Source organism: Polypterus senegalus, chromosome 11 (genome assembly GCF_016835505.1).
Source record: "Polypterus senegalus isolate Bchr_013 chromosome 11, ASM1683550v1, whole genome shotgun sequence".
In the NCBI taxonomy this organism is placed as follows: Eukaryota; Metazoa; Chordata; class Cladistia; order Polypteriformes; family Polypteridae; genus Polypterus; species Polypterus senegalus.
This window is the reverse complement of record NC_053164.1, coordinates 88,706,644-88,722,379: the sequence shown is the minus strand read 5'-3', so window position 1 is coordinate 88,722,379 and position 15,736 is coordinate 88,706,644. Positions and strand designations below refer to the sequence as shown.

Sequence of the window (15,736 nt, the reverse complement as noted above, 5' to 3'; positions counted from 1 at the left end):
CTCACCATTGCTGACTCCTTTCTCATACCCACACAGTAGTGCCAGTAATAGCTGTGATAACAGAAAAACCTAGTCGTCTGGCTTTTTTTGCCTTCTTGATCTAATCATGTACAGGTGACGAAGTGTTTGCCATCCTCTAGGGCAAAATGTAATGCATACACTAGATACTAGCTCATTCATTTTGTTAGGTTTAAATAACACAAGTTATCTCACAAATATGACATTTTTTGTTGTTGGTGATGCAGATAACTTGTTCACAAACATATCAATGTGTGCCGTTTCAGAGGTAAGATGTGTTCACATTACCGTTAGATCCAGGTCACATGTACAGTACTTATGAATGTGAACTGTCAAGATAGGCAAATCCAATCTGAGCAAAAAAATCAAAACTGAGCACTGAGGTGTGTAATGTGAATGTAGCCTTACTACTTTTACTTACTCAAAAACACCACCCCTGTTCTCTTCATATCACATTCTGAAAAAAGGCAGCTCCATCAGCTATAGAAAAAAATCATACTTCATTTTATTTAATTGTGGCTTAACTCTGTCAGTTAATCTATGGTGAATTTTTTTAATTTCAAAAAGTGCTTAACACTGATGATTGTTTTTTTTTTTTTAAATTATGATATGCAGGGGGACAACAGTTTTGGGCTTCTCAAAAATGTAAGACTATGCACTGATAAAAAAAATGCAGTGTAATCAGTTTATCTTTGATTTATTTTCACATGTGGCACACCCCAGTCCATCCATCCATTATCCAATCTGCTATATCCTAACTACATGGTCCATCTAAGATAAATCCTGTAATCAAGCAAGACAATTAGATTGTTATTCCAAAGTGGTTAAAGAAAAAAAAAAACAGCATTTACTACCTTTCATGACATAACTTTTATTGATGCACTTACATAAAGTTTGTGAGTGCTGATAAAATAAGTTTGGAGCACTGCACTAGCTGATGGGAATCGTAGTCCCCACTTCAACATTTGTACTAGGTTGCAGATATGATGAAGTGGATGGGAAGAAATATATATTGAATTCTTATCTTACTGGATCAGTTGTGCAGAACTGACTACACTCACAGCCACAGTTTCTGGCAAGCACTTGCCAAACACATCTTCCTTGAGCTTCACTAAACTTTGTTCTTTTCACTTTGCTTCTACAAACAACTTTCGTTTTCATAAAGTAGCATGCCCAATTTCTCAGTGCATTTTCTGTCAGCATTGTGGCAAAACAGGGGATGGAATGCGTTGGAATGTTCCATTTGAGAGGGTGTTACTAACAACAAATATCACCAAATAAAAAAATTCATGCCAGATAGTTTTTTTTTCTCCAATATCACCAAATTTCAATCAAATCTGTCAAGGCATTTTTTGATGTTTTGGGGTATTTAGTTTTTCTACTGTTGGGAGATTACTCCTAAATATTAATGTATCAAAGTATGCTTTCTTAGTGGATCCATTCTACCTTTTATGTATCATGCTGCAAATTTTAGCATTGTGGCTAATCAAAAAATAGTGTGTTTATTGATGAGTGTGTAAATCAATCAGTTAGTCAACTTTAAATTATATATAAACAGGACAATCTTTAAAAATCAATAAAAATATATTATACAGTCAACTCTACTTACCTGCAATTCGATTAGCTGCAATCTCTGCCTAGCTGCAATGCGGGTTTTGGGCCCGTTTCTTTCACTATACACTCCATTGCTAACTGCATTCGGTTAGCTGCAATTCGCTTATCTGCAATTTCCAGTTTGCTGCAATGCCTTTAATTATCCCGTTTCATGATTTTCAGGTCAGTCGGCTTCGGATAGCTGCAATGGCCATGTGAGTCCGTTTTCCGCTTATTGTACAGTCTACTACGTTTTAAGTGCACGACCTCCGGATGAGATCGCCTCATGCGCTTAAGTGGAGTCAACTGCACTTGACTTTATGCAAATAGGGACTGTGCAAGTCATTTGCAGCTAAGCAGAGTGTGCACTCAACTGACGTGCACGCAAGTGGAGTCAACTGTACTTGATACATTGTACAGAGAGAGACAACACTATATAAAGTCGACAGTGCCAGGCATATGCATGGGCGGTGTCTGTCATTTCAGTAACTTAGAAAGCTGACAGATCTGAAAAGAGCATCAACTGTAGTTTTTTGAAAAATTTCTGGAATATCGTTACATTAAGTCTAGTTTAATATGGCAGCGTGTAAGACTTCAAATACGTTAAAAGCCCTGTCATTAGTGGATAGAGTAGAAGTGTTAAAACGAATTGATGGTAAGGAAAGTCAAGTGTCTGTTGCCAAGCACTTTAGTGTTAATCCAAGTCAAATCTGTTGCATTGTTAAGCAATGGCAGCAGGTGATTGATGACTGGCAAAAAACGCTGATCCTGACCGAAAAAGAAAACGGGCAGGAAAATCTGAGGATGTTGAAGTCGCTTTATTGCGTTGGTTTAGCCAAGCTGCCAGTTAATGGACCAATGTTGATTGAAAAAGCCAATCAGCTTGCTGTTAACTTTGGCATAGAGGGATTTAATGCTACAAATGGATGGCTGGAGCACTGGAAGCAACAAGAAAACATTCAGTTTAAACAGCAACATGGGGAAAAGCAGGATGCTGATGAATCTGGTACCGAGCGTTGGATACTTCAAGTTCTTCCTGACATCATCAAAGAATATGAACGTGATATGTTCAATGCTGACGAAACTGGGCTTTATTGGCGTGCCATACCCAAGGGAACATTAACGTTACACACCATGAAGCTGCTGGGACTAAAGTGCCAAAAGACAGACTGAAGCTGCTACTGGCCTGTAACATGGATGGATCAGAAAAGTTGCTGCCGTTGGTAATAGGGAAAAACAAAGAGCCAAGGTGCTTCAAAAATGTCAAGAAGCTTCCAGTGGCATACGAGGCAAATCACAACGCCTGGATGACCAGTGAAATTTGGCTGCAGTGGCTGAAGAAGCTGGACAATTCAATAAGGTCCAAAAGGTGACAAATTGTTTTGCTGTGTGACAACTGTGCAGCACACAGTGATGATAACAGACTGAGAAACATCAAGCTCGTTTTTATGCCGTCCAACACAACAAGCTTAATTGAGCCCACGGACCAAGGCATGATAGCAAATTTCAAGCGAAATTACCGATCCCTCATGCTTCACCGTCTGATGGCTATCATGGATCAAGGTGACAATGAAAAATGAGAGCAATTGAGCTGGCCTGTAAGCTGACGCTACTTGACAGTTTGCACATGCAGAAGGATGCATAGAATCGTGTCACTACGTCAACAATCGTTAACTGCTACAGACAGGCACGCTTCATGAAAGCTGTGGAGGGAGATAGCACTATCCCAGTTCCGGGTGCCTCAGCAGCAGTTGTGGATGATAGCAACAGAATGGGGCTACAGCTGCCTGATGGAATGTCAACTAATGATTTTGATCGTTATGTTGAAATCGACAGTAATGCTCCAACAAGTGCAGATAAAACAGATTAAGAGATATGCAAAGGCCTGAAGGAGAGGAGAGACTGGACACGACCGACATCGATGATGTTCAGACTGCACCTGCTATGGCACTGATGTTCGCTAATGCAGTGAAGAGCTTGGATTTTTTTAAAATTAATTTTATTGTAATCATTCCATACAAATCAATCAACTTTTACAAAAAGTAGGATTGAGAACAAGTCGACCCCCACCCCTGAAAGAGAGCATGGCCAACAGGGTAAAACTTAAGGCTTGTAAACATACCTAAATTGATGAGTTTGATAAGCCAATAGAGATGAATGGAGAAGAAAAAGAAATGCAGAAATAATTGCTTCCTCTGTGCTTTAAGAGCTTATTCTAAAATATTACTGATTAGATCCTGCCATGTTTTGAAAAAAATCTGTACAGATCCTCTAATTGAGTATTTGATTTTTTCCAATTTCAAATAGTATAAAACATCGGTTTCCCACTGACTTAAAAGAGGAGAGTTAGAATTCTTCTAGTTTAGCAAAGTAAGTCTGTGTGCCAAAAGTGTAGTGAATGCAATCACAGTTTGTTCTTCTCTATGTTAAACCCATCTGGAAGAACCCCAAACACAGCTGTTAATGGGTTAGAAGGAATTGTGACACCAAGGCTGTCTGAAAGGCACTTAAAAATGTTGGTCCAAAATGATGTTAATTTGGTGCAGGCCCAAAACATGTGACCCAGTGAGGCTGGGACTTGACTGCAGCATTCGCAGGTTGGATCTTGCCCTGGAAACATTTTGTAGAGCTTTAGGCGAGACAGATATGCTCGATATATAATTCTGAGTTGAATAATTTTATGCTTTGCGCATATGGCGCTCGAGTGAGTTCTCTGCATTGCTACTTTCCACTCCTTTTCTGATATATTAATTAAGAGATCTTTTTCCCAGTGTCCTCTTGGATCTTTGACTGTAAAATAATTTTATATCTTGCAGAGATGGTGTCTGAGTCCTTGAAATTAAGCAATATTTTTTCCAGCATTTCCAGAGGGTACAAGATGAGGAAAATTGGGCAGGTTCTGTTTAACAAAGTTCCTAATTTATAGATAGTGAAAGAAATGTGTAGCTGGAATGTTAAATTTGGAATGTAATTGTTCATAGGATGCAAAGATGTTGTCTATATAAAGATCACTAAGCAAGTTAATCCCAAATTTTTTCCAGATATTAAAAACTGCATATGTTTGCGAAGGTTGAAAGAGGTGGTTCTCTTGCAGAGGTGCCAGTGATAAAAGCTTCTCCATCTTAAAATGCTTTCTACATTGGTTCCATATTCTGAGTGAGTGAAGCACAATTGGGTTATTAGTATATTGCTGATAACTTGCATTCATTAGGGCACACAGCAGGGAATATAAAGAAGTACTGCAGGATTTTATTCTATTGCGGATCAGGCCTGTGTGTGTTCATCTATTTGTGTCCAAGTTTTTATAGCTTGTATGTTTGCTGGCCAGTAATAAAACTGAAAGTTAGGTAGAGCCATGACACTTTCTGCCTTTGGTCTTTGTAGGGTCGCTCTTTGGATACTTGGATGTTTTGAGTTCCAAATAAATGAGGTTATTGTTGAATCTAATTGTTTAAAAAATAATTTATTGATGTATATTGGAATGTTTTGAAATAAAAAGCAGCTTAGGAAGAATATTAATCTTAACATTGTTAATTCTTCCAGCTAGAGTAAGATGAAGGGTTGACCATCTATGCAAGTCTTGCTTATTTTTTTCCATGCAGACGGTGAAATTTTGTTGATAAAGAGCTTTATGTTTACCCCTAGGTATTTAAACTGTTCTGCAATGGTAAAAGGTTGGGTGTCTAATCTAATATTATATGCTTGAGAATTCACTGGAAACAGTACACTTTTATTCAGATTAATTCTGAGACCAGAGATCTTTTGAAATTCTGTGATATAGCAGCGGTGACAAGGGGTATCCTTGTCTGGTACCACTTTCTAGTTTAAAGTAGTCTGAACAAATGTTGTTGATACAAATTGAAGCTTCTGGATTGGTATACAGTAGTTTGATCCGTGCACAAATGTTCAGGCCAAACCCAAATTTCTCCAATGTAGTAAAAAGATATTTCCATTCAATCATGTCAAATGCTTTTTCTGATTCCAATGATATTATTATTTCTGGGGTGTTTGACTTTGTTGGTGAGTATATTACATTAAACAGGCATCGAAGACTGGATAAGTGTCGACCATTGATAAATCCAGTTTGATCTTGTGATATTACCGAAGGGAGCACTGTCTCCATCCTTCTAGCTATGATTTTTGAGAGCATCTTAACGTCATTATTCAAAAGTGAAATTGGTCTGTATGATGCACATTGCAATAAGTCCTTATTTTGTTTAGGAAAAACGGTGATTAATGCTTGGCAAAAAGTTTGAGGAAGAGTTTGATTGTCTCTAGCTTCTGTAAATGTTGCTAATAGGAGGGGAGCTAGCTGAGCAGAGAATCTTTTATAAAATTCTGCAGGGTAGCCATCAGGGCGTGCTGCTTTCCCACCTTGAAGTGACTTCTATAGCATCTAGTGATTCTGATAACGCCAGAGGTTTATCCAGTTCCTCTGCACTAAAAGTATTTATTTGTGGTATCTGTAATGTATTCAGAAATGTATTAGATTGTGTTCTGTCTTCTTTAAACTCAGTAGAATATAAGGAATTGTAGTAGTCTCTAAATGTGTGCATTATACACTAGACTGGAAGACGGTAGTGCAGTGGTGAGAGGATTTACAGAGAGAGAAAGAGAGAGAGAGAGATTATTGTGCTTTTGTTGCTTTTGGAGGCATTGTGCTGAATAAACACTCAATATCTGTGTGTGTTTCTGTTAGGGTTTTGGGGCTCGCTGATGCCCCAGTTTCTATCACATAGAATTAGAGAACCCATATGGGAACCACTGCTTGTTGTTGCAAGGCATTGGGGTGAGCTACAGATTCAGTGTGAGACAATCTCCCTAAACAACTCCCTCCCCTTTGACGCACTTAGACTCTGAGGTGGAGAAACCATTATAACCTCCCCATTCCTCCCCCTCCTTCTCTCTGAGGCACTGCGGACTCTGCTGGGAATAACAAGTTTCGATGCACAATAGAATTCAAAGGGAAACTGTAACATGTAACAATATAGGGAAGGGCACGATTATGCGTTTGTGTGGAGTACTGGGTAGGCTTGCAATTGTACAACCTTGGGGAGTTATTATAGGGAGTTATACATTATTTGCTTTAGTATAATTTAATTACCAGTACTGAGGTTCAAAAGCTGGTACCGATACCGAAGTCAAAATTTTATTGTCAATCCAGCACTACTCTAGACACATATCTTTTCTTCATGTAGAAGACCTCAAAACTGTTCCCTTTGGAGAAGAAAAGAATTTAAATTCCAGTCTGGTCTGGGACATAGTATTTACTCTAATGATAATACTGTAGCTGCGATTCAAGTTCAGAGATTTCTTGCCTTTTGGAGCCAAATTGCTAATATACCAACTGTAGAACTTCTTATTGTGACATTAAAAACTATCCAGGCAAATGCAGAATCATTTATGGGGTCAGAGTTAACAGCAAAAAGAAATAATCAATTTTGGTGGAGGGTTTCCAAAAAAAAAAAAAAATATGATGTAAAAGAAAAAAAAATTAACTTCCTGCTAATGCCAAGGAGCATAAGTAATGGGAAATAAAGCCATGAAAGAACAGCTTTTTTATGACAAATGAAATAATTGCTGGTGTAGTGCACTCTAAGATGTACTGGGCACAAAACAAATTACATCCCCTCTTCACAAACTATTCATTACAGGGGTTCATGCATTCATGTCTTGAGTTGCTATTGGACAAAATGTCAGGGAACAGATGAATTTACTGATATTCTAAAACAGATAAGGGTTTTCCCAGCCCTCTCTAAGAACCATTTTATAATAAACATACTTAACAAACCTCATGATTACAGCAACCTTGGATGTAAAGAATTTCTGTTATGTATTCTGTGAAATCTTTCCACCACAAACAAGAAATTATCCAGTCTTGAAAATATAACTTACTACAGCTTTTCCGATCATTTTGTTTGGTTACCATTCTGTGCATTTTTTTATTTCCTACATTGTGGGCATTAGTTATTTGATTCCTCTCCTCAGAGTTTGTTATTGAGGAAGTCAGAGATGCAACATGGCATTTCAGTGCCTGAATTTGATTATTATGGCAACTGACAGTATTCATCAATTCCAAACTCTGATGTTTTCAAACTCTTTTTTGTTGTTGTTTATATGAAGGTCCGTTTACATTCAGATCTTTTTATATACTAAGATGTATGATATCTCCTAGCAATTATTAAGCTGAACATCTTAGTATATTTTCAGACAAGACTGCCACACTTGACTTGTAGATATCATCAGCAGAGGACAAACTGGCAAATGACTTGTACCCACCATGACATAAGTGTTACTTTTAGGCATTGGGGGAGTAGATGTACTGGAAAAAACAAGTGGTCCATTGAGTTGCCCCAGTATAAGTACATTCACCACCAAGGGGAACATGGAATACAAGTTTTTATTAACTACTGTACATAGAATGAAACTGTAGACATATAAATAGGAATTTACAATGTTACTAATACACATTTCTAGTATGAAAGAACAAGGTTACAAAGTGAATATTACTTCTAATTTATTCTCTTAAGCTTTGAAATATTTTTAACAATAAATGCACCTGACGAAATTATGATTGGTACCAATAAAAAAGTACCATCGTACTGTGGATGTATTCAACACAAGTATATAGAAAAGAATGTTGTAGAAAGTGTGGAACAAAAAAGAAAATGTTTACCTTTTCAAGGTCTTTCTGTCCACCATGGTTCTTTCCAAAGGGATTATAATGCTCACCACAGCTGAACAAAAACAATGTTAAATATTATTTTTCTTTATATATTCCTAAATTTCTGCTATATGTATTTCATCAACTAAACCAAAACTGAGAATAAAATTAGGTTAATACATAATTCTTAATAGTTATATTAATGACATAAATCAAAACAATAAAGGTTGCCCAGCTAGTAACTCCTACTGAACAATATCCACAACTAAAGAAGTTTTTTGAACTGTTCAGCAATTATTCTTGTAAAAACAATGAGCAACCAACACCTGTAAAATAACATGCTAAATGCACTGAGCTTTATAAGCTCCTACTCATCCAGTCAAAAACAACCTGAAGTACAGCAATCAATATTTACGTACATAACATTAAACAGCATTAGTTTTAAATATAAACACTATAGTATGCACTGAGTTAACACTTCTGAAACTCTCCCAATTCACATTCCCATATTACTCTTGTTGATTGTCTTTTAAATGCTTAACTCAATGTTCACATTACAGTCGAAAGGCCATTGTAACTAACTCCAACATTAAAAAGCACTCTGAATCAGTAGTGTAGCATATCAGTACTGACAACAAAATATAAAAAAACATGCCAGAATGGCCTACACTCTCATTTCAATGGTTTACACTGATTTTGTGCACAAAAAATATAAGTAAGATTTTTTGAAATAATAGACAAATAGCAGTACTGATCAAACTACATAAGCATAGAAGATGGTCATAGTGATTTCAGAAAGGTTTACTGATCATGCATACATTAAAATGCTAAAAACAAAACACAGAATTATGTTTCCTAAATATTATAAGATGTAGGTAAGTTTGGTGAATTCTTCCATTTTTTGTACACAAAGAATAAAGCTACTCCAAATGTAATCATGGTTTACTTTCTCAATGACAACATTTCTTAAGCATAAGTGTACATATGCTACAAATGTCAAAAATGTTTTTAATTTGATCCATGGACTTTTATGACTGCGGTGGGCTGGCGCCCTGCCCAGGGTTTGTTTCCTTCCTTGCGCCCTGTGTTGGCTGGGATTGGCTCCAGCAGACCCCCCGTGACCCTGTAGTTAGGATTTAGCGGGTTGGATAATGGATGGATGGATTTTTATGAAGCTGAAACAGTAGTACTAATAAGAAAATGGTTACAAGAGAAAACAAACCTATTAGGTATATTTCTACATAAAAATCATTAAAAAAATCACAACAGTAGCACTACAAATATGTAATGTGACCTGCAGATAAGGAAAATGTGTAGTATTGACATAATGGCTTATGGTGTCTCCCACTTTTAGGATCACAAGTTTCAGTTTTGACTGGGACACTGTCTTTATGAAGTTTGGATGGATTTTCATAAAGTACTGTCGTCCCCCCATACACATGACAGACGTGTGTTGGTCTGACAGGTGAAATTAGGTGCGGGTGTTAAGTGCCCCTTGCAATAAGATTGGTCCTGCTAGATTATTTTCAAAACATAACTTTCTGTACTTTAAGCTGAAAAGAAATACTTAAAAGAATATAGTTGAACAAATCTGTCATAGTTATTTTTTTCTTTTACAGCATTCACATGTTTAAAATAGAATTAAATGTATACTGTAAGTTGAATAAAACAGTAATTTTCATATGTTATTATTAGCATGTAGCTATTAACTAAATGCTCCTGATCAGGTGATACCAGGCAAAAATGATAGGTAGATACTTGGCATATAAAGGACACAAATGTGTGGTTTGTCCAGGTCACATAATAATCGTAAATACCATGATGTGATTAAGTGTGTTTAAGGATGTTACATTATCATGTGAAACCTGCATCAATTTGGCTTTGTACTTAAGTATTTGAGTAAAAAATCACTTATTTCCCTGTCCAAAGACATAGGAATCCTGGGCAGGGCACCAACCCACCGCAGGACACACACACCGACACACCAAGCACACACTAGGGACAATTTAGAATCACCAATCCACCTAACCTGCATGTCTTTGGACTGTGGGAGGAAACTGGAGTTCACGGAGGAAACCCACGGAGACACGGGGAGAACATGCAAACTCCACGCAGGGAGGACCCGGGAAGCGAACCCGGGTCTCCTAACTGCAAGGCAGCAGCGCTAACACTGCGCCACCGTGCCGCCCCCACTTGAAATATGACATCAGTCAATTGTGACCAATTTAGACTTTTCATTACACCTGACAATATGCCTCTAAATAAAACCCAGGTGAATACAGTGACAATTAGCAAACCTCAAGCAAAATTCACAAGATTCTAAAGTTTTAATTGTTGTTGCACAGTAAGTTTGAAGATGAAAAAAATAATTCAGTAATATGAATCAATGACAATCTTTCTTTTGTACTCATTATAATGACTTTAGCAGCTGTGTTTTGAAAGAAGAATTTGAAATTGGAACCGCATTTCTTTCTAAAAATGTGCATGTGATTGCAGTATGATTGCAGACATCACTTATAACTTACTAGCTAAATTACATAATTACATAAGGCACGGGCAAACAATTTTCTTTATTTACAATTTTTGTAGTTGACAAATCACAATCCTAGCTAACAGAACTAAAAAAAATACTTCATTTTGTCAACGTCTTTCTTACTGATGTGGCAAAGTGCTAAATATTGTGCTGAGAAAAACAGAAAAAACAAACTCTCAGACCAGTAAAATGGAAAATTAGTGCTGGTAGTACCTGTGACAATTGTTGGTGAGGTCTCCAAATTCATGTACATGAAGCCCATGAAGCCCTGGTTCCAGTCCATCTATGGTCCCCTCAATTAGACAGCAATCCTCCGTAACCTGAAGAAAGCGCACCACACCTTGCACTTGATTTTGCCCTGACATCATTGCCACAGCTGCTCCCAGATGTGCTAAACGAGCAAAGAGATAATGTGTCAGGCATTCCCATTCTAGAAACATAATTTGCACCTGCCAAATACTGCTATTTTTTTCTATAATAGTTAAAATACAGTATTACAGGCATGTAAAATGTAGCTGCACTTTATTTGAAACTACCAAATGTTTTAATGAAATGTTACAGCATTATGTTTACTAAAAAAGTGAAAACATGTTGTCCTTACAACAGATCCAAGATGAGATCAAAAACAGCCTATTCCATATGTTCTTGACTGTACCACCAAAAAACATTTCTCAGAGAATATGATATTATGACTGCTATATGTACTTAATATGTATTTAGTCTTGCATATTATTTCAGGGTTATCATTACCATTATGACACAGCTAGATAACAGTATTGTATATCTGCCCATTGTAAAACAAAAAGCCTGAACATTGTGCAGCTGCTTCCCTAAATAAATCTCTTTACTTAAGATTAATTAAGACTAAAAAATGGGCATTAGCGGTATCTTTCCTAGCCTCCTCAACATTCCAAAACCTCACAGCACACATTTAGCTAATGGAATATTGTTAAATAAATTATCCATGGATATGCCTTGTTGTTAACAGAACATTTTTAACTTGGCTAACCAATAACTAACATAAAGTTGAATGGAAAAAGGAAATATATCCTTTTCAATTTTATAGTACAGTAGATGAGAATCATCTAGTCTCTGACAAGTTGAAGATACATCTAACCTCACATGACAAACAACAAACTATTATTTGTTTAACAAAACAAAATTAACCAAGAAGCTAAAGCTAATAATCAGAACCACATTTATATAAAAGCAAAATCCTTTGACAGTTTAGCAAAGAGGGTTCAGGTCTGTAGTGATATCATAGACAGAACAGAAGACAGTTTCTATGATTTCAGGGAACCAGTTACTGGTGTTTGTCATTAAAGGAAGTTACAAAGCCATTTCCAAACAATTTCTTCATCATTGTTAACTGTCAGCAATTATTTCAAAATGGAGGAAATTCAAGTGTTATCTCTCTTTCCAAGAGTGGGCATCCTGAGAAATTCTAACAAAGATCAGACCATACAATGCAATGTACTCTGGATAGACAAGACAAAACTGGAGTTGAATAGTTGTTATGGGGGTCTGCTGGAGCCAATCCCAGCCAACACAGGGTGCAAGGCAGGAAATAAAACCCAGGCAGAGCGCCAGCCCACCGCAGGTTATGAGCATCCTTTTCATATAATAATTCTGTTAAAAATGTTTTGGAATAAATAAAAAATACATTGAAAATACATCCATCCATCCATTTTCTAACCCGCTGAATCCGAATACAGGGTCACGGGGGTCTGCTGGAGCCAATCCCAGCCAACACAGGGCACAAGGCAGGAACCAATCCTGGGCAGGGTGCCAACCCACCGCAGGACGCACACAAACACACCCACACCAAGCACACACTAGGGCCAACATTGAATTTTTTAATGCAGTATTCTTCCTTCAATTTGATTTAAACAAAATATTAGGGGTCAGGGTGTATTTTATTCCAATATAAGAAAATAAAATAAGAATGGTAAGTGGTATTAAGTATTCAGATGTAAAAATGTGCAACTTGCTAAAATTAAAACAGAGTTGACAAGTCAGTCAGTCTGCTATCTTGTTAATTTAGGACTTCTGTAAACAAAAGGAACATTAAATAATGTAAAACCTTACTGTTTAGACATGGACACCAGCTAACTTTCTAAATGCAAAAAAAAAAAGTAAATGTACAGAAGCTTGAAAATGTATTTATTAGAGGCCATGATACACTTTTAGGCCATTAAAACATAAGGCAGCTTCCTTTAAGCGTTCAGCCCCATGGTATAATTCAGAATTATGGTCTATGAAAGCAGCTGGCCTACGCCTGGAGAGAATGTTGTGTAAGGCTGGTCTCAATGTGCATATCCAGGCTTTTTCTAGCCATCAAAGAGCTTACAGGGATTCACTAACTGCAGCCAAGAGCACACATTATGGCAGAATAATAGAAAATGACCATGATGTTCTCTGTAGTTAATAAAATACTTCAAACTGCATCTGGCCCAATTACCTCCTCTACTGAAGCCTGTGAAAAATTTCTCCAATTTTTCCGTAGTAAAATTAGATAGATAGATAGATAGATAGATAGATAGATAGATAGATAGATAGATAGATAGATAGATAGATACCTTGACATCGGCTTTGTGACAGCCACTTTTAAAAACCCTTCTGTGTTAAAAAAAAGTATGGTCATGATGCGGACAAACAATTTTCGGTCTCTCATTTACCTTTTCGGTCAAACATTCTTGAGCGTGTTATAACCTCCAGCTCATCAATTACTTAAATTCTAATAATTTGATTAAACCCTTTCAGTCTAGTCTCAGAGCACAACACAGTGGCTCAGCGGCTTAAGCAGGGCAGGGTTTAAAGAACATATTTCCTGGGAGTTTGTTCATCCAGATGCAAACACTTGTTTTGAAAATGCCATCTTAATATCCTCTAATGCTGAAAATACCACTTTCATACTTTTTGATTTAAGTATAGACTTTGATACTACTAATAGTAGCATTTTACTATATATACTTGAGAATTTAGTTGGATGGTTAGACAATTTACTGTATACTATATATTATTTTTCGTAGGTTTAAAAGTAAAACCACAATACATAGTCAGTTTGGTTCTGTCTGCTGTCATAATAGTGGTCAGTGGTACAACTAATTATGTTTATCTATGATACTATTAGGAGATGTTGTTCAGAAACACTAATCCGAATTCATATGCTATTGACACTATGTTGGATTTATAAGTGTAGTAGTGTGTTAAAGAAGTAAAGAAAATAACGTAACATGATTGTCAATGTAATTGTTTTGTCACTGTTATGAGTGTTGCTGTCATATATATATATATATATATATATATATATATATAGCAAAACACCCACGCTTTGCAGCAGAGAACTCGTGTGTTAAAGAAGTTATGAAAAAGAAAACATTTTAAAAATAACTTAACATGATTGTCAAAGTAATTGTTCTGTGTATTTGGCGGCAGCGTCACGAAGTTGTTTCGTCTAGCTGCATCAGAAAATGTACCACGACGTCTGGCACACCTCCTTTTTAGTGTTTTCTCACAGCTTGGATTGCTGCTGTCATAATCGGTTTGAGTCTACATATATATACACACATACATATATATATATATATATATATACACACATACATATCTTCATATATATATACATATCTATATACATATCTACATATACACATATACAGGTATATGTATATATATATATATATATATATATATATATATATATATATATATATATATATATAATCCATCGTGGATTTTAAATGTAAGCATATCTAAATATATATCACGGATTTTTCGCTGGTTCGTGGATTTCTGCGGACAATGGGTCTTTTAATGTAAAGTACATGCTTCCTCAGTTTGTTTGCCCAGTTGATTTCATACAAGGGACGCTATTGGCGGATGGCTTAGAAGCTACCCAATCAGAGCATGTATTACGTATTAAATAAAACTCAATGATATGTGATGTGCTTCCCAAGCGGTGCTTGATTGTTTGCTTTTCTCGGACTCTCTCTGACGTTCTCTGCTCCTTACAGAGGGGGTATGAGCAGAAGGGCTGTTTGCACAGAGGTTGTTTGCCTAGAAGATACGAACGCTACTCTAAAAATGCTGAAAGACTACCTTCACATTGCTCCCTTCTTTGCAGCTGCTTTATCGCGGTGCGTTTACTTAAAACCCCAACAGCACGTATTGATTTTTTGATTGTTTGCTTTTCTGTCACGCACTCTCTCTCGCTCTCTCTGACATTCTCTGCTCCTGACGGCGCTCCTTTGAAGAGAAGATATGTTTGCATTCTTTTAATTGTGAGAAACAACTGTCATCTCTGTCTTGTCATGGAGCCCAGTTTAAACTTTTGACTAAAGGGTGTTATTTCATGTCTAGAGGGCTCTAATAATGTTAACAGTGTGGGAGAGTTTATAAGGGCTTAAAATATATAAAAATAACCATACAAACATATGGTTTCTACTTCACGGATTTTCACCTATCGCGGGGGGTTCTGGAGCAACCCAGCGATCGAGGAGGATTACTGTATATATATATATATATATATATATATATATATATATATATATACACTCAGCAAAAAAAGAAACGTCCTCTGACTTTAAACTGTTTTTACTTTCAGTAAATTTAATGTGTAAATATTTGTATGAACACTAAAAGAGTCAACACCATAAGACATAAACTAAAAATGTTTCACAATTTGTCCCTGAATGAAGGGAGGCTCAAAATCAAAAGTACCAGTCAGTATCTGGTGTGGCCACCAGCTACTTGAAGTACTGCAGTGCATCTCCTCCTCATGGACTGGACCAGATTTGTCAGTTCTTGCTGTGAGATGTTACCCCACTCTTCCACCAAGGCACCTGCAAGTTTCTGGACATTTCTGGGGGGAATGGCCCTAGCCATCGATCCAAATCGATCCCGCTCCAGGGTACAGGCCTCGGTGT

The 15,736-nt window shown here is 36.8% G+C and overlaps 1 protein-coding gene across 2 annotated transcripts in view; it reads right to left on the bottom strand.

Annotated features, from left to right (window-relative positions):
* The window catches only part of LOC120539285 (copper chaperone for superoxide dismutase-like), a 35,561-nt gene that overhangs the window by 11,763 nt on the left and 8,062 nt on the right, over nucleotides 1–15,736 (bottom strand). For both annotated transcript variants that reach the window (XR_005635583.1, XM_039769211.1), the window contains exons 4-5: nucleotides 11,022–11,199; nucleotides 8,288–8,348 (exon numbers count right to left, since the gene is read on the bottom strand). Coding sequence is in view for 1 of the 2 variants with exons in the window: in XM_039769211.1 (XP_039625145.1) it covers nucleotides 8,288–8,348; nucleotides 11,022–11,199 (239 nt within the window). In the remaining variant the exon portion in view is untranslated. The remainder of the gene's footprint in view (nucleotides 1–8,287; nucleotides 8,349–11,021; nucleotides 11,200–15,736) is intronic.